The 20,467-nt window shown below is 43.1% G+C and overlaps 1 protein-coding gene across 1 annotated transcript in view; it reads left to right on the forward strand.

Moving 5' to 3' along the window:
- The window catches only part of qsox1 (quiescin Q6 sulfhydryl oxidase 1), a 28,063-nt gene extending 15,512 nt beyond the window's left edge, over nucleotides 1-12,551 (forward strand). The window contains exons 9-13 of the mRNA XM_086161141.1: nucleotides 2,019-2,141; nucleotides 3,280-3,418; nucleotides 4,762-4,938; nucleotides 10,328-10,489; nucleotides 10,626-12,551. Coding sequence (XP_086017267.1) covers nucleotides 2,019-2,141; nucleotides 3,280-3,418; nucleotides 4,762-4,938; nucleotides 10,328-10,489; nucleotides 10,626-11,452 — 1,428 coding nt within the window. The 3' untranslated portion in view covers nucleotides 11,453-12,551. The remainder of the gene's footprint in view (nucleotides 1-2,018; nucleotides 2,142-3,279; nucleotides 3,419-4,761; nucleotides 4,939-10,327; nucleotides 10,490-10,625) is intronic.
- The last annotated feature ends 7,916 nt before the right edge of the window (nucleotides 12,552-20,467 follow it).

Below are 20,467 nucleotides of genomic sequence, written 5' to 3' on the forward strand. Positions count from 1 at the left end.
TCTGTTCATCTTGACAATGTAAAAAGCATGCACTTTCCCTGCCATTATTCCATAAAATTGTGTTTGTGGGTGAGGAAATAAAAATTACATATATATTTATAATTTTTAAAGAAATGTATACAGAAAAAATAATAAATGTAAAATTGTAAAAAATATAAAATTCATATATATCATTTTTAAAACTGTAAAAAAAGAATATGTATATATATATTTATATATTTTTTTAATGTATACAGATAAAATAATTAACAAAATTATATAAAATATAGAAATTATATATATATATATATATAAACATTTAAAATTTATACAGAAAAAAGAATATATGTGTGTGTGCATGTGTGTATATATATACATGTATATTTCTGTTTCTTACAAGGAAATTGCCAAACTGAAGTTACCATGGTGGTGGATTTCTATTTGTGTCTGTTGTTAAAGGCCAGAAGAAAGGGGTCGATCTGCTTAATGTGTTTATTTCTGAGGAACAGAAGAATTATTGTAAATTGTCCCACAGGGAGGCTTACTGTAAGAATAGCGAGCGCATTTAGCTGATGTTTATTAAAGCGTCGGTCTCTCCCTTACCATCAGCTTACTTAAGATATCAGCTGTTTCTTTTGTGCGGTTTTGTGTGTCTGAAGACAAACTTGTCCGTGTCTGTGTGTCGTCTGTCAGCACCGGTCTCAGACAACCATCAAAAGGATTTCCTTTCTTGCCGTTCGTGCACGTAAATGTTGGCTCCAGTGTCATGTTTCTCCGCCGCTGTAGTCATTACCATGGCAGCGATCATTTTGAAAAGATGTAAATACACACCTAGAGGAGACACCGGCTTTGCGGTGATTTTGGTATCAGGAAATGGATTTTAATGAGGGAAGAGGTTTACGCTCTGCTGTTGTCACCAGTGCCGAAATGTCCCCGAAGATGCTCAAATGAAAACAAAAAAAAACACTCAAACGACAGCTATGTGGAGCTCATAAATACTTGTTGGCTGGTGTCTCCTGGCACAAGTGGTTGGGATTCAAAATGACGCAGCTCATTGTGTCTATCGCCACTATCCAAGATGAACAGAACTGCCACGTAACATTAAAATTAATGAGGAAGACACAAACACACCGGCACTAAGGATAAGACCGTCTCCAGAGTTCCTCTTCTGTAGTTGTCAGACCGCTGGCCTCCACCGGAGATAGGAATCTGATGTTCTAAAATATCAAGTGTTATTTTCCAAGGTTTTGTTATATCCTGAAGGAAGATTCAGATTGTTTGTCATATGCACATAAAAGGGAAACCTGTTTCCTTGTACATTTAAATTCTTTGCTTTCCGCAGTGAGCGGCAGTTAATATATCAAAGTGTTCGTAACATAGAGGAGATCTAGGCAGATTAGTGAGGAGATAATAAAATTAAACCCATAACAGAGCAATGAAAGCCAATGAATGAAAGATGCAGTGGAAATTCTAACATTTTAAAACTTTGCATTTTTTTACTTTCACCTTTTAATGAATACTTACGTATGGGAGATGTTTGCAGGAAACTTCTCATTTGACAAAATACAGTGCCCAACATCACTACTTGCATTATTCATGTGGCTGGAGCATCAAAAATGACATGTAGTACATAAAGTGAATTTGCTCAAAGAAGGCACTGGTGGAAAGTTAAATATAGGCCACACTTTTAAGCCATTGTGTGCTCAGAAAAACATACAGGCTTTAAGTAAACCTTTCTTTTTTCTAGATTTTGACATAAAAATGATGCAGCAAGTGCTCCGTTCCTGTCGAATATTCCCGACAGTCGCGTTACACCGTTTAAAGTTAGAAAACTTAACTCTCATCCACTGTTGGATTGTCAGCCAAATAATCTAATGGCAATCTTTTGACTGAAATAGCACAATTATGTTGAAATACAAATGAACATAACTGGTGAATTTCTTTCTCAGTTCTCTGGTCTTAAACCAGAAGTTCCCTTCAAACAATCTTACTCAAACATAAACCCATTTTCAATGCACTGTGCTATTCTACATCTGCAGTTGTTTCCAGGCCGTCCAATGGTGAAGAATCTACTGCAGGCTTTGGACGTGTGGCTGCAGAACCAACCCGGTGACCATGTTTTCTATGAGGCGTTCAGAGAAATCCTGGATAACTCCAGACAGGTGAGTTGTGAATCCATTTTCAGGGAAAAAAAAGAAATAACAACAACAAAGGGGTCTCCGTTCTACTCTAGGAGCAAAATTCAATTTTGATCAATGTGTCAGCATTTTTATGTCTTTTGATGACTGAATGTTGGATAAAGCAAATCTAAGATTCCTCTTTCTGAGGCTCTATGCTCTAACTACTAATCTAAAAGCAGGTGTATCACCGGCTGTTGTTACTGCTTTGCCTATCTTCCGCTTCCACCCTGTTGGTGGTTGTCTATTCCTCGCTTTGTTGAGGGTTTTACTGAATTTATGAGTACAGACTGAGGGGCTGGGGTGGATAAACCAAAGACAAAAGTGCGAGAACAGCAAGCAGGGCATCCAACAAACGAACGCCAAAGGATAAACATGTGTTTCATTGAGCCGTCTGGACTGGCAGTCATTCCTGCCGCACAAGCATTGAATGCTAAAATAAATGCTAAGATTATAGTTACATCCACTCTCAGGTCAAACGTAGGTAAATATGCAGGTGTGCATACTCAGCACAGCCGCTGAGAATCAATGATCTGTTGTTTTTTTAAAAGGAGCCGGGCATACCTTCAGTGCATCAAACCCTCGTAAATTGAAAGACTCACTCACTTACATCATTAGCTTTTAGCCGGCCGATCAATGGATCAATGAACCAATGAGAAGGTAAGAATTGACTTCACCTCGGAGGAAATGGACTACACGCATGCCGGAATACACACACACACCAAATCTTTACTATTGACATGTGACTGACCCTGTCAATCACCCCCGGCGTCGACGATCGGGAAATCGCTACATGTCAGAGGAAATATGCTGCCGAATTCAACTGGTTAGAGATCCGGATGGCTTGTGTTCATTAGCAGAGGGCCGAGCCATTAACCCGATATCGACTACTTATTGATCAGGAAAACTATAAAGTGCAGCTTTCTATTTAGCAAACTGGTTTAGCGATGAAGACGTGGTTCGTTTTAGTAGATTCTTTGAATTTCCGGTTGTGTTCGGTTTTAAATTTGTTTTTTGTTTTTTTCGGTCGGGCGTCTTTGTTTACAACATTTGCATTTTATTTTATTTCCTTTCAGCTGTTTCTGCCTTTCCAGTCACCTTAGTGTTTCTGTGCTCCTCTCAGGCTCCAGACATGGCGTTACCTGAAGGAGAGCGGTGGGTGGGCTGTCAGGGTTCACGGCCCGACCTCCGGCGTTATCCTTGCGGGGTGTGGACTCTTTTCCACGTTCTTACTGTCCAGGCCAAGAAGTCTGGAGGATTAGGTACGCATGGAAATGGACACACACACACACACACACACACACGTGGGCGCACACAAGCCGCGAGAAATTGGTGTGAAAGAAAAAGGTCACCGAGAGGTCACAGTGGGTGGACTGAGGATGAGGGCTTTGTTAGGCTTTGTAAACAAATTAGCCGTGGAATGTTTAACAAGCCTTTATTTCCCACATGGACCTGTTGTAACTCCACAAAGTGCAAAAAAAAAAAATGTGAATGAACCCAAAAATTTCAGAATCCACGGCACACTCTGACTGAGGTGGCGACTTGCGCCCCTTTTTGAATACCCCGATGTTTTGTCTTTTCTGCCAGTTATGCCGAGCCTAATTGTGACAGTGTGAACAGGATTATGTCAAGATTAGCGGAATGTGAGTGGTTAATAAAACGGGCAGATGACCGGAGTCTCCATTCCGAGCGAGGACGTTAATCTCTCTTCAACACACACACATTCGCACACACGAAAACACACTAGCAGAGGTTAATCCCAGGGTTTACGGACCGTCATGTGACCCGCAGATGGACCGGCCAAAAGGGGCATCCATCTGGCCCCCCGTAGTCCCGACAGCTCCAAGGAAGGCTGCGGCGGTTACAGCGCAGCTCGCAATATTTCACACAACTCTTCCATACACTCCGTGCGGGTATCGGGCCGAGCGCGGTGAAACGTCATCCCCGTTTCATCGCACCTTAACGCTCACTGGCCGCGGCCAGCTGCTAAGCTGAGAACAAAAGCTGACGCCTGCTGAAAAATATGGTTTGGGACTGTTGCGGCCCTGAGACAACAACCTGGCCGGCATTCACACAGAGGGTTAACTGCATTTAATCTCCAGATTGGGTGATCCCTTTTATAAAGATTATTCATCTCAATATGGGGTTAACCCAGCTCTCTGTGACTCCTGGCCCAAAAAAACCCGTGGGAATCTGAGAGTCCGCGGATATTTTCACATGACAAGAAGTGAGATCGCCTGGACAATTGTAGGGAACCTCGGATTTAAGAGGTGTGTGTGTGTGTGTGCGTGCGTGCGCGCATCAGTCAATCATTCCTTTGCACTTAACTGAAAAAATTGATTAAAGAAGAAAAAAAACAGTAAAATCTCTACAAACTCTTAACTCCAAGCCATGACACATTATTTTTGGATTTTCCTGGCAGATTACAAAAACTACCGAATCGTGTCGAGGCAGTGATGGAAAAATATTTAATAACATTAAGTATATGTATATTTTTGATATTAAAACTCATCTTGTGTCAACTAATCACACAGTAATGGATCTCTCTCTTCATCTAATGACTAACAGCATCTTAATTTTGCTTCTTTGTTGTTTTGTCCGTCAGAGGCCCGGGAGGTGCTCGGTGCCATGAGAGGCTACGTCCGCAACTTCTTCGGCTGCAGGCCGTGCGCCGAACACTTCGAAAACATGGCGAGGGAGAGCCTGATGGAGGTGAACACCTTATCTGCGGCTGTCCTGTGGCTGTGGTCCCGGCACAATCGCGTGAACAACAGACTGGCAGGTAGGAGTCCATAAGATGGGCTGCCGGGGAGGTTTAATTCTTTCCAATTTATAATTTTCGTCAAAGATTTCATATCCGTGAGTAATTTCACTTGAGTTTGCAATCATGGCCTACGGAATAAACCAAGCGATGGTGACGCCGAGGTCTTCGACTGTCGTCGCCGGTTCCTCATCTTTGTCCTTTTCCGAGCCTCCCGGTTCTATTTCCACACATCAATGCAGTTCCAACAAGCACGTTACTGATTGTGATTTTTAAATTCCAGCTTTTGACACGGTCTGTTAACCCCGGTTATACGACGTAAAAGGGTAATGTGACGCCACAATCACACACATGGTTGCGCGAGCCCGTTTTCCACTGACATCTGGCTCGTATGGCACTGAAATGTTTCATGTTTCAACGTGAGGGTTAAAAAAAGTAACAAACCATCACTGGTCTTATATTTAAAGTAATTGTGTGTATGTTCTGTCTTTCACTTGTAAAGCGTCTTTGAGTACCATGAAAAGCGCTATACAAAGCCTATGTATTATTATTATTATTATATCAATTTCAATTATCTAAAAAATATATAAAGAATATCAATTTATTATATCAATCAATTTATATCATTATTATATCAATTTCTCAAATTTTTTGTTCAGATGTTGCATATATAATTTGACCGATTGATCCTTATACAAACACACGCATAATGTGCCCATTTAAATAATTTTCTTGGTAATTTTCAGGGTCCTTGAACATTTTTTTTTTTTTTTTTTTTTTTTCCCAAGTTCCCGTTAAAAAGAAACCCAACACTTTTAAATAGGTCTGGTAATATTTGTTGTAAAATTTGTTGTTAAAATTATAGTTAATTTCTTGCCACAGGTTATTTATAAGTACATTTTCTTTAATTATTTACTCTAGATCAGTCCTCCTTATTCATGGCTCGTTCATATTTAAGTAGTTTCTCTTAGATTTCAAGTTAATTTCTTGTCGATCCTCAGGAAATACTTACTAGCTTGACCGTGTAATTTCCCCTGATTTTGAAAACCATCAGACAACGGTAACTGATGCGTCCCGAGATCATGTATTTAAAGGAAAACTAGTCGTCGTCCAGCCGGTCACTATCAGCAGGCCGTGCGCAGACACGACTTTTCATCTGGAAGTTTTCACCAGCGATTTTTCACCCTCCCTCCCGTCGTCACGTGACACTTTTCTATCTTTTCTCTCTCTCCATCCACCCCTCCGCCCCAGGAACTGTATCGGTCCCAGCCGCGCGCACCGTCCCGTCTGCCTCTTCCGTGTTCGACCGTTTTTATTGGGCACGAGGCTGTCATTAACAGCCCACTTTGTTAAATCACTATCTTTTGTTTGTGTTGACTGTGGTGTCCCATCCCCCCCCCACCACCACCACCACCACCTCCATCCCTGGGACAGCTTGTGTCCTGATCAGCAGGGGCCAGAAGGACACCCGTCGCTGCGTGTGTCTACTCCCCAGACACTTAAACACTATTCAGCCAAACTCCCCCCACCCCGCCCTCTCATCAGCGGCGCCGCTCCTCCTCTATTCCAATGTCTGTCCCTTTTTTTTTTTTTTTTTTTTTTCCGCCGCTCGCCATCCCCCCCCTGGGATTTATATCGTCCGCTTGACAAGTAATAGCACCGCATTCTCCCAGGTACACACACACACACACAATTCCCCAGGCATTGTATGACAGCAGGTGGCAAACACCATGACACAAGCAGCAAGCCACACACAATCCTCCCTGCCCTTCCTGCAGTCATACACACACACACACACACACACATACACAAGCACATGCACACAGGCTTTGCGAGCTTGGGTCAAGTTGTGGCGTGTGGCAGGGGGGAGTTAGTCATGGTGGAGGTTGAGCCGGGGTACACGGGGGATAAGTCGGGTGAATCAGAAGGGGAGAGACAGAGGGAAGGGAGGAGCAGAGCTGTTTCCCCCCCCTCCCCGGTGTGTGGCACCGTCTCCCCTAGGAGAACACACTCCATCCCTCTCTTCAGCCCCTCCCCTCCCCTTTTGCCTTAAGTGGAGCTCTTTAGCGGGCCTCGGCGCCTCTCATTTCACGAGCAGCCATGCATGAAAGAGCAGCTATTTGTAAAGCAGCTGAACAATTAATTTAGCCGGCAACAAAGAGGCCCCAGGGCCCTCGGCCACCTCGCGCCGGCTGAATTAAGACCGGTGGCAGCTCGGTCCTGTTGCTGCTTGTCAACAGGCTGAGGCAGATCTACATTTCTGCAGACAATCGGTCTGCGGTCGTGTCTGCGGAAATTCCTGTAGATTCAACGATATGCAAAGTTCTTTTTGCAAAGGAAAAGCATATTACAGGACATCCTTTGATTTGTTCACCGAGAGTATGAATATTTTAGCCTTATTTTTCAAGTACCTGGGTCAATAACAAGCATATTTTCCCTATTCAAAAAAATAATATGCATAGGAGCCTAAAAATCAATGGGGGTGGGGTTATCTGAAAATTGTTTTTGGCTATAAGAATCACAATTATATTTCATATTATTATTCAAAATGCATTTCCTATAAATTTTCTGACCTGAACAAAGGTAGAAAAGATGTTTCTCAGGTATACTTGGATGTAAATCCCATCGGTGTTTAATGGGCTCTTCTTATTTAATGGTACTCGGTGTTTCGCTGGAGAAATTACCAAACCCCCTTGTAGGACGTAATTAATAATAAGCTGTTTGTCCATTTATAATAATATGTCGTGTTGTGTTAAAGGTTGCTGCTTCGACTCTAGGAGGCCGTAAAGTGATTTGTTTGCGCATTTAAATGCGAGCGTGACAAATCTGATCATCAGATTCATCCAACGAATATTGAGTTTAATACTGCTACTATTTGCCTTAAACTGTAAACCATTGTGATTTTTTTTTGTTTTTTACCGATTATTTCAACAGCCACGGATATCCAGATCAGATTTCCTCCTCCACAGCCACAGTTGCTCAGGCGTGCAATTTTTGTGGATGATCATCACTTACAAAATTAGTGCTGAGATAGCTAGTTTGCGTGCTGAACAATACATATTTATACCTGATGAATATGTATGTGCGGCGGCGATGACATCCCCATGACAGCCCATTGTGGCAATCTCAATATGGCGGGTATGGCTAAAGTCACCCTGGCTGAGAACGTGGCAAGCTGATGAGAATAAAGAGAGATCAGAAGTATCCTGTGTGTGCACGTGCACACGCTGTGTGTGCACACGCCATCCCACCTGCTGAAATGTATAAAATCACATACACACACACACACTGACAGGCTGCAGCCCATCCAGGACACAGTGAAATTAATGTCTCCTTTATGTAAAGCGCTGTATGCAGAGTACATACACACATGCATATGACCAAGATTCATCTTTAGCAGCCGGAGGGAGGGGCCGGGTGCCGGAGGATGTAAATTGACGGTGCTGTAAAGTGACAGACGCGCTGCCGCTCTGCCTTCTTTCCCCCCCCACACACACAAACACACACACACACACACACACACACTCACGCCAAGGCCTGGTGTTGACAACGGGCGATTTATTACTGGATTCTGTCCTGTGTGTGTTTCGTGTCCTTGTGCATACAGCGTATCTGTGTTTGATTGAGCAAGAGCCCGTTCGTATGAGCCCCATTTCTCGGCGTGTTTTCCGTGTGTGTGACGGTTTCAATTGTGAGGCGCGGCACATAAGAAAAAAAGGTCTTAAAAGAGAAAGTTTGTAATTCATTAGGAGGGCAGCTGATCCTCTCATGTTCAATTTGGAGATTGGGCTTTGCTTTCAAAAAGGGGTGTGAAGAGACAAGACAGGTGGTCCTGAGCACTGAGGTCTGCTGCCTGCAACCCGTGTGTGTGTGGGTGTGGGTGCACGTGTGTGTGTGCGTACACGCACGGACAAGTAGGGAAGCTGTCCACTTTGGCGACATCTATTATCTCACCACCCCTCCCAGTGGGACATCCCTGAGCCCATTGATCATTGTTAGACCCTGTCATAGAAACACGCACGCGCACACAGACACACACACCCACACACACACACACAACAATAACAATATCAATCCCTAGATTACATGCACACAAACACGGGCAGATGATTTACATATACACTCTTAAACGCATACATACACATATGCATATAGGCACTTAGTTTTTACGAGCACTGTGACAAGATCAAATGGGTTCAACACAAATTGCATCCAGTCCAAAAAGCACTTACCTCCTCAAGTCAATGCACCAACAAGGAAATGCAGGAAACAACAATGGAGGAAAGCCTGCGATTGCACGCCTGACAGCCGGGTGGTTACTGTCTGTCCTGATTTTCAAAATATTTTTGATCAGTTTGTGTTTCTGAAGCAGCAAGGAGAAGATTCCGCTTGAAGTACTGTGTTTAAATGTTTCAACACTTCCCTATAAATATAAGTTCTGGAATCAAAACCATGAGCAAGTAAAAGTACACGTACACAAAAACTTCATGTTGAAGTCCCATTTTGTCAGATTCCATTTGGGAACCTCGTGTAGCGCGTTTGATGTAATTGTATTATTTTACTGTATCAAATTATCTTTTCATCCAGGTCAGTGCAGTGAAACGATATAAGTTAACATTACATTTTGCCATGCTTTTTTACACAATATCAAAAATTAGGATACGTCTAGACACAGGTTAATAACTGCTGAAAATGATTTTCAACAGTATTTACTGGCTTTTAAATGGATTAAAAGTGAGATGCTACTTTTATTAGCGAGAAATTACCAGAATTTTAGAAAATTTAAAAAAAAGGACCTGAAAATATAAGATACATTAAAACAAAACATTTTTAAAACCTTTCTAATCAAATCATGACTTTTAAGCTCCCACATGTAGCTGAAAGCTCATAAAAGTCTTGAAAATGAAGTGGGATCAAAGTTATCATTTTGCTGTCAGCTTTTAAAAAAACTCTTTTGAAACTCATTTATTTATTACTCTGCTTTAAAAAGGCTCAGAAAATGTGTTTTTGGGTCGGATGAGCAGGTTTCATTCATCATATTTTTATCTTGTCGTTACATTAAATGAGGCTGCCTCCGATTACAGGGCTAATAGTACACATGAATTAATTTCAAATTTCAGCGGCTAAAGAAAAGGAGACCGAAAAAAAAAACGATGATGCATAGGACGCTGAGTGTCAGGAAATCGTGTCCGTATTTTTATCTGGGGCGGAGGGGCGAGGTTCACGTTTATCACTCAATACTTAATCAACAAATGTAAATACATTAAGTCAGAGCAAGAATTTCAAATCCTCAATCTTGCCCTCTACCAAATGCCACCACTACACAATTTTTAAATCTCTCACTGAATATCCATCTGAACTACAATTCCCATGATTCTCCTTTTTTTTTTTTTTTTTTTTTTTTTTTTAGGCGCCCTGAGCGAAGATCCCAATTTCCCAAAGATTCAGTGGCCTTTGCCCGAAACGTGCTCAGCTTGTCACACAGTGCAGGATAACGGAGAGCACCGGTGGAACCAGGAGCAGGTTCTCCCATTCCTGCTGTCCCACTTCTCCTCCGGCAGCATCCTCACAGGTGGGGTGTTTGTTCGGATACTTATTTTAAGTTTTTGACAGTTAAATAATAATGTATTTTTCACCAAACTGCAGAAATGTGTGTGTGAAATATCTGCTGTGACGTTTTTTTTTTTGTTTTTTTTTGGCCGGGTTAGACTACCTTAAGGACGAGAGCCAGGTATTGGAAAAACAGAGGGAAAGACGCGCCAGTCAGCAGCTGGCTTTAGAGGCTCGGGAACGTGTCGAGAGGAAAGCCAGAGAGGCCGTGACTCCTTTTCCATCATCGCAACACGCTGCAAAAGAAGAGGAACGAGAGGAGGAGGAGGAGGAAGAAGAAGAGGATGAGGAGGAGGAGGAGGAAGAGCGGCCGCAGGACGAAACCATCGTAGACGGAGAGGAAGGACTGGAGGGAGCGGCGACCGTGGACGAGCTGCAAGGTAAGCCGACTCCCTGGACAAAACCCGAGCGGGGGGGGATCGGGAGACGGCGACGGGCCAACAGGAAGCCGAGCATCGTGGGGATGAGGATTCGAGACCCGCCGGAGGACATAGTAGATCTGGACTCCTTCGTAAACCAGCACTACAAGGCCAAAGCGCCGCAGGTGGCGACGTCCAGCCGGGTCAAACAGCGCACCCTGCAGAGGAAGGAGGAGCAGGATCCCGAGCCCGTGTTCGGCCTGAGCCTGGAGCTGGACGCGGGGGTCGGGATGGTGGGGCTGCAGCCGCTGGAGTCGGAGCCGGGGCTGGAGCCAGGGCCGCCGAGGAAGCGGTTGCAAAAGCGAGAACTGACGGGCCAACGCTTGAACGCCGAGCGGAGGAGCCACAGAAGACGTTGGATGTCCGTGCTGAGCATCGGATTCTCCGAAGTGGACATCAGCCTGTGTGTTGTTCTCTATTTCCTGTCCTTCACGTGTCTCCTGGCCATGTACCTCTTCTTCAAACAGCGGCTGAGGCTGCGGCGGGTCAAAGTCAGCCTGCCGTGAAACCGCCGTGCGTCTAAATTTGACCCGAGTCGCAGCGATGATTAACATTCATTAGCTTTTTGTAGACTAAGGGTTAGCATAAGGGGATGTGGCAAGATTAGCACTCCCTTAGGCGGGCCACTTAACTGTAACCTAAAGCCAAAGCAGGCATTACAGCGTAGCTACTGGTGCGTTGCAGTCATGTCTATGAAGTGAAGGAAACGAGCTAATCTGATAGCGGATATTATCCCGGGCACCGGAGTTTTCTAGGTGCCTCAAATGTGGAAACTTTGCATATAGAATTTTTTTTTTTTTTTTTTTGGTGAGCGGCTTTTGTTTGTGCACAAAAGAAGGAAAATCGTTCATGATTCCATTAGTGTGCTCGAAAAGAATCAACCTAATTTGGAAATAGGAGTGTTTTGTTTCTGGTTGAAGTGGATGATAATAATTTGGAATTAGAGATTTTGTTTTTCATAGCTTGTTAGTCATTTTTATGGAAATTTTTAGATATTTTCTTTCTCCACGCTAGGTTGATGACATCCCACTCTATTTTCAATTGTCTTGTGACCAAAAAAAATTCAGTTTCATTTTTATTTCCTCATACAGAAAAGGGGTGTTGTTTTCAAGCCAAAATAAATACCTTTTTTTTTTTGTTTGTTTCTTTGTTATTTTACAAATAAAAGACATTCCACTGTGTCTTAAATTACAGCACAATCTCGAATAAGGCAAAAATTTGCCTTCACAGAAACACACGTCGTAGTACGTTAGGCGGGGGCCCCGTGGAGCCGAGCGCCACGACGGCAGCTCTCGTCGGCGAACTAGATTTTCGCCCCGCTCCCCGAGAGGTGTTTTACATCACGCTGACTGCTCTATCACGTCTTAGAATATTACATCACCCTGCTGATTCCACAGAAAACAGCTGCTTGCCACCACCGCGGTTGTTTATGAAGTGTTTGCCGAGTGACGCATATGTTCAAACCGGACGAGGCTTTTGAATAAGAGGGATTTGTATTTGGCTGGTGTCCATGATGTAAAGCCTCTGCCAGTTTTTCCTCAGAAACACTGTTTCTCTGTTGCTTCTTTGCTTCTGTCTGAATCAATAAAATTATTTTTGATAAGGCCCCGTCGTTTTGTTTCATGAAGGTCTGGGCGGCTGTTGGGATGTTTTTACTCCGCGTTGTCGTGCGTTTCAATATTGAGTGGTGGCGAAAATGTTAAAAACCTGCGATCTGAAACTCGGGATATTAAAATCGGTGAAACATTGGGAGGTTAATTACCTTTTGTTTGTGTTTTTGCTGTGAGGCAGGAGGCAGGATATGAGGCAGGAGTGTGTGGAAATAGGGGGTTAAATCATGTGAGGTTCAAGGAAAAAGCCTGTTGCCATCTGCTGTGCAGCGCAAGCTAAATCCTAACAATTTCATTGGGATTAAAGCAAGTGAGTAATCCAGCTTTCCTTTAGGGGAGAGATTACCCTTGAGGATTAGCTCCCCGCAGATAATAAACTTTATTAAAACGCAATCGGCTTTACGTAGTGCTTCTTCCCTCACACACTTGGAGGTGGACTCCACCAGGGCCGGGCTGCAGCAGATCTTTGGGGACGGCAGCGTGGCTCGGATGAAAGGGCGGGGAGGGGATGAATGGACGGACCGCCGAAGGGAAAAGGGGTCTGATGTCGGGATTACAACGAACTCCTCTGAAGGACAGCCGACGCTTGATCTTGAGCTTTGTGTCTCCTGGAAAAGTGGATTGAATTCTTTTAACTCCTGCCCCTTACCTCCGCCTGCAACACACACACAGGCTACACAATCCAGTCTGGCCATGTAACAACATCAGCAAGAAGTCAAGTTTTGATAGTGTAATAGTTGAGTTAAGGCTGTCAGTTCCTCTGAAAACACACAAACATAACTGATTAATGGCCCTACGTTAAAAGGAGAGGGCCGTCCGGACTGAGCAAGCGACGGTTGAGCGACTTAATCAAACTTTTGAGTCAAAAACCTCCGATTGCCAGAATGGATGGAACATATCTGCGTGTTATTTTTGCTTTCTTTTTTCCGCATCACCTCTATAATATCGGGGGCTTGAGATGACATAATCACAGCGATCAATAATACATGACACTAAAATAGGTGATCCATCAGACAGGCATGTGAAGTTATAACGTATTGCGGTTTAAGAACTTTTTCTGCACGTTTTAACGGTAACCTTCGTTTGCAGAAGGACTGGAGTCGACGACGCTTTGCACCGGGAGCCCCAGCGAAATAATGATAACTAAAGGCTGAACCACATGGACCCAACAGAGGCTACGGGTCCGAATCCAGACCTGCTCAAGAATGATTCGCCCTTAATTGTTTTCATCCTACAAACTGTGTAAGGGACCTGCTGGTGAGGAGAGGAGCAAAGTTTTGCAAGGCATCAAGATACAATACGTGTGTGAATGAGAGGGACTCAAGTGGAGCGGCGAGGCTACAAGAAGCGGAGATAAAGAAGGTGGAGGATTTTAAGTGCTTAGGGTCAACAGTCCGAAGGTAAAGAAACGGGATCAAGCAGGTCAGGGATGGGTGGAGAAAAGTGTCAGGGGTAACGTGCGATAAAAGAGTATCAGCCAGAATGAAAGGAAAGGTGTACAAGACAGTGGTGAGACCAGCGATGCTGTATGGTTTCGAAACAGGGGCATTGAAGAAAAAAACGGAAGCAGAGATGAAGATGTTGAGGTTCTCTTTGGGAGTGACCAGGATGGATAGGATCAGGAATGAGTCCATCAGAGGGACAACACATGTTAGATGTTTTGGAGAGAAGCTCAGAGAAGCCAGACTGAGATGATTTTTTTCATGCAAAGAGGAGGGATAGTGAATATATTGGTTGAAGGATGCAGGGATTGGAGCTGCCAGACAGGAGGACTGGAGGAAGACCAAAGATTTATGGACGTAGTGAGAGAGGACACGAAGATAGTTGGCGTGAGAGAAGAGAATTACAGAGAATAGGGTTAGATGGAGGAGGTTGATTCGCTGGATTTGCTCGATTCGAGAGGGTTTCTGGCGATCAGACAGAATAAATGGGTCAGTGGTAGCTGAGAGCAACAAGATGATTTTAATTTCCGAAAACTTTATAATTATGCTATTTCATCAGTTGGATAACGTTAGTCCGGTGGTTTTTTTTCAGGGGATGGCACAACGAGAAACCTCAAATCACCAGATTTGTTGACATCAAAACACTTACGATGCAACGAATAAACAAAATCCCGCTTTTTTAATAGAATTCCTCACAAAAACATCCACCCACCGGAATATAAAGTATTTCAAACAACCTCGACCTTTGACATCGACAAAATGCAAAGAGCGGCAGAAAGATTAATGCAGCAGTAATGCCAATCCCCCACAACATTAAACACAGAGGAGCAATTTAGCGCACGATTTACAGGAAATATTCCAAGTCCATCCGGCTCATAATACTTACATACTCTGAATTAAGCTAGATTTTGAAAATGGCGCTTTTCGATCGCATTTTCACAGCGCGGTATCATTACATGTTCTCTGCCGAGGGATGCGAATGCCGCGAATGTCGAGCGATGGAGGCCGAGAAGATGAAACTTCCCTCGAGGCGCTTTTTTAAAAAAATAAATAAAAAATGACTTTCCTTGAAACTTTTCAGTTTTTCATTGTATGTGCGTGTGTGTGTTTGCATTGTCAAAAGCAACCAAAACACCGTTGTGTTACAGACGCAGAGATTGAAGGGTAAAAACTTCACCTTGCTGCCCCGTTGTTGTCTTCCATAAATTAGACAATGTAGGATTTTATAGTCGCTCCTCTCCTGTGCGCTCCCTGCCTCCATGTTTATTACCCCTCTGCCACTGATATTAGAATGCAGGAAGGGCTTGATGCATTTTTCTGTCATCTCTCTTTCTGACTTTAATAATACTATAAAGCCTCCTGCTGTGGACAAAGGGAGGGAGTGGGGTTGGGGGGAGGGAGGGAGGTAAGGGGGGTCGAGGGGGAATAAATTATGAAAAAGAGGTTAATATACGGTATTGGTACATGTCACATCCAAACTAAGCCGGATCCCCTTTCAGTCTCAACATTCAGCCTCTTAAAGGCAGGAGTCAAGTAGGGTCAGATCCATCTCATTTTACTGCTCCGGTCCCCGCCGCCCCCCCCTTTTTGGTGTGGACGCTGGCTTGCCGCTCGCCGCTCGCCGCCGCCGAACATCTCATCTCTCCATCAGCGAGCCGGGGCTGCTCCTGCCAAGAGGAGCATGAGGAGATTGTCACTTCACCGCGCTGCCAGTCAGATGGCACTCGAAAGGGGGAAGGTGGGGGGGGGGGGGGGGGGCAGGGATGCTGCGAGGTCGGGGAGGCGTTCTTATTCTGGCTCGGTCTGCGGCCCGTCTCGCTGAGAAAAACGTTGTTTTTGTCGCTTGTTTGCTCTTTGTGTCTGCGATTTCGAGCCAAGTGGGAGTTCATCCACGTGCGGCTGATGAACTTCCGCCCTGTCCATGCTTCTATGTGGATGAAGAGGAGGTAAGGGCAGCAGGGTGGGGGCTCTGAAAATCAATAACCCCTAGAATTCAACTGCATTTAAAGCTTGACAATACGCCGGGCTGGATTTTTTTTTTAATTTCGAAACAAAGCTGACCTTTTTCTGCTACTTTCCGGTCTTCTCCCTCCACTTCCACCCCCTCCAGGGTCACCATAGGGCTTACAGGAAGTGCTCAGGTAATGAAGTTGGAGGAGATCCAACGCTTGTCACTCAGGTTGTTTTAATTCACTCAGCTGACACTGATCCTGTCATTGCGCTGAGAGGATTCACTCCCGCCACTCCATGCAAATCCAGAGGTTGTAAATAAATAAATAAGCAAATAAATAAACGGATAAATAAAATAAAAAATACAAACTGAGGATGTCAATCAGTTGACATCGAATAGAATTCCAATGTTGTGATGTCAGTTACAAAATATGACACGGGGAAATGAGCTACGAATCGGACGCGTAAATCTTAAATGCAAAATGTAAATTTGACTTTGGATATTTTTAGCGTGTCATATTCACATGTTTAAAAAGAAGTTTCTGTCATTTTTTCAGTTCAATGGAATAAAATCATCAACGGTGCCCCAGGGGGGACTGAGCTGTGGTTTGATCCGGTTTGCTGACTTCATAAAATAGATATATATAATAAAAATAATGCATGCACATATTCTGGAAAAATGTTCATGTGCTGAGGAAACCATCAGAAATATTGAATAATTTCAAACAATGAACTGCACCATGATCAAGGAATTAAAAAGAAGGAATAAATTTATAATTCTACCTGTCATGGCTGGAAACTACACTTTCACTCATCCAAGTACACGTTTTTCTTGCTGTTTTTCTTTTTCTACTCCAGAAAAGCCTGCGTTGCACTGATGGGCTGCATTGCTGCACACTGCGGACATCTGAATGATGTCCATCCAGCAGGATACGGTTGATTTTATTTTTTCCCTTTCAGTTGAAAAAATAATTCATTTCACACGAGGCAGAGGAACCATGAAAACATGTCTAAATAGATAATCCAGTTTGAGCCTTAAATACTACCGCCAACATTACTACCACCAATACATCAATACAACAGATAATGATAATGATAATAAGAACCGTGATGATAATGATAATAACAATAATAATAATTTGTATACCTTTCAATTTTCATTTTTTCTTTTACCACTTTGTCACTTTTATTGTTTTTCTTTCTATTGTTTCCTTAACATCTGCATTTTGTGTACATGTATATATCCCTTTGACATCCTTGAGTATCAAGCAGGGCATCTTTAATAAAATGTATAATAATTATCCTAAATTTTTTACACTTTTTGCACTTTGCACACCCTGTGCCTGCTGTTTATATTTCTTTGTGATAATATCCTTATTGTTTTGTCCACCTGATTATCTGGGCTTCACTTGTGGACAGTGAAGAAAGACTTTCATTGTACTGCACAGAGAAACACCTTTCCAGACACCTTAATAATAATAATAATAATAATAATAATAATAATAATAATGATAATATCATTCTTATAATAATAATGGCGATGATGATAATAATAATAGTGATAATAAGCTAAAAAAGGGAAGTCAGTGTTGCTGGACAGTAACATCACCTGAGCTGTGTGCGTGTGTGTGTGTGTGTGTGTGTGTGTGTGTGTGTGTGTGTGTGTGTGTGTGTGTCGTAGCCCCTCGCCGGGGGTGTTTTATCAGCCAGACTTGGCTGATCTCTTGTACTAGTCGAGTCAAATGAGCCTATTACCGCCTCGTCAGGGTCAGGTTCAATCAGGGAATTGGAAAATATCATTTCTGACGGGAATAGATTTGGTTTGTTCAACCAATCCCTTCCACTAATTACCCAAATGGACAGGAGCTGTCAGGAGACAATAACTATTCCCTAATAGAATTTGCCCCCCAAGTGCAATTTAATTTTCTCCGCTCTCCCTCCTCGGGTTCCGCGCTCCTCTCCCTCTCTCCGCGTCCTCTGCGGCGCACGGAGCGCACGGCCGCTTATTTCTCCAACGGGAGAGACGGAGGGGGCGACGTGGGAACCGAGCAGGGACATGGCGGAGAGGAGGATGAGGAGGAGGAGGAGGAAGAAGAAGAGGAGTAAGGGGGCGCCACGGTAGCCCGGTAGGTCTGAGGGATCGCCGCTGCATCCATGCGGGGAAGGACGCACGGACGGACGGATGGATGGACGCATGGATGGATGGATGGATGGATGGATGGATGGATGGATGGATGGACCGAGCAGCCTTTTTTTGCGTGCTGCGTCCACGGACACCTGAGATTGAGGTGCGTCCCACCGCAACGGAAGTGGACTGTCCGGGTGTAGCCACCCACTCTCACCGCGTGACGGGATCCACCCGTGGATCGCAGATGTCAATAAAGTGGCTCCACTGAAATATCAGATCTAATTAGAGGTGGCGGGGTCAACGATGGGGGCAGCAGTGTCACCCCCACCCTCTCTCTCACACACACACACACACACACGCACACACACACACACACACACACTTTGAATTACTGCCCGCGCCGCTTCCCCTTCCATTTCAGTGAGTCAAAGCCCGCTCATATAAATAAATATCGATTAATAGTCACAGAATTCATTTTTTTTTGCCCCCTTCTTTTACATCTTAAATATTTTTTCAATAACATTCAGATTCATATTCGTCACAGAGCTGTGTGGATATTTTATTTGAAATCAGCGCTCATTGCCCGCCGGTGTGCCCGGTCCACAAACGCACCAGGACGCCATCCGGCAAATTTTTATATACATTATTATCATTATTATTATTATTATTATTATTATTATTATTATTATTATTATTATTATTATTATTGGGATTATTATATTAATTAGTGTTGTTGTTGTTGTGTTCTGTTGTATTTGTGGGAGGCAAAGAACCGCGACAATATCGCAGTTGTTGAATATTCCGAATAACGGCGCGAAAACTGCGATTTTTTTTAAAAAGAACATATCTATAATATCCATTTCTTTCCATTTAATCTGTTTGTTGAGTTTTTTCATTTGTCCCATTGACTCAGTGACCTTGGATCCCCGAGCCAGAGGCGGATGGCTTGTACTACTACAAATACTCGATTTAATACCACATGGTCTGAAGTACAGGAACAAAAAACAAAAACATAAAAACAAACAGGAGAAAATACGTGACGTTTTGTAAGTAGTAGATAAAAAAAACAAAACAAGTAAATAATCTGGAATACCACAAGCCATCCAGACCATTACGCTTTAAAATAACAACAATATTTTATCAATATTTCATGTTGACATTTGGCTTTAATATTAGTTTTGTTATTATGAATGATATCAATATCAGTAGTAGTAGTATTTCTGTTATTGATATGGCTATTATTATCACAATTACATGTGTTTGAATAATGAGTGGAATTACTGAGAGGAAAAAAAAACAACATTATTTCGATCAGAGTTAACAAAATAAATAAAATGATGCGCTGGCTTGGAATATGGTAATATCAGGTGTATCAGCAGGCGGAGAGAAGCTCTCCTCCTTTCTCCTCTCCGCTCCTTGAAGCAAATTGGAAGCGAAGATCGAGTTCATCTAAGCCTGAACCCACGCCCACCCCCACTCCCACCCTCCCCCGGGGTGTGTGTGTGTGTGTGTGTGTGTGTGTGTGTGCAATGAGCGGTGTCAGGAGGCCCCGCGTCTGGATTCCTCATCCTCGCCCGTGGAAGCGCGGCGGTTCACGGGGGTGAAGGAGGATCAGACGTCAGACAGACCCGTCAACTCCCACCCTCTCGCCTGTCAAACCCACGGAGGCTTGAACGGTAATGACGGTGGAGAAACAAGCAGAGGAGTGTTTTCTTCCATGCTGACAGAACAAATGAAAGGGGGGAAAGTTTGTCTTACACACACAAATACACACGCACACACACACACAGAGTCAGCTCAGGTGATGTTTTATTATCCAAGCAAGCTGGCATCCCTTTTCAGTTTATGATCATTATTATAATCATTGTTTCAGATTCATCGTTTATTATCATATCGTCACCCTCTTAAATTTTTTTTTTAAGATTTTTCAGGAAACACAAAAAACTGAACCGTTAGACACACTCTTGACAGAGGCACTTTCTACTTAAGGGGTAGAATGTTTAACTGAGGATGTAGGTAATGTTGCCAGAGGTGGTCAGCATCATGAGGAGATGATTTAGGCCAAAAAAAAAGAGAATTTTGTAAAAAAAAAATGACTTAGGCGATTATTTTAAGAGGATGACTATTTTTTTTTTTTAACTGTTTATACAATTTTCTACCATTATTTATTATTCTTATGTTTTTCTCGTAACTCTGGCACAACAATTTCCTTCGGGATAAATAAAGTTGTTCTTATTCTTATATGTACAGTTTAGAAAGACCAAAAAAAAAATGGTAAAAAAATGACTTGGGTGATTATTTTAAGAGGGACGATTTTGTTTTTTTTTACTGTTTATACAATTTTCTACTATTATTTATTATTGTTAAGTTTTTTCTTGTAACTCTGGCACA

Source organism: Fistularia commersonii, chromosome 16 (genome assembly GCF_037954325.1).
Source record: "Fistularia commersonii isolate RoL2024-O1a breed Wild chromosome 16, RoL_Fcom_v1.0, whole genome shotgun sequence".
NCBI lineage: Eukaryota > Metazoa > Chordata > Actinopteri > Syngnathiformes > Fistulariidae > Fistularia > Fistularia commersonii.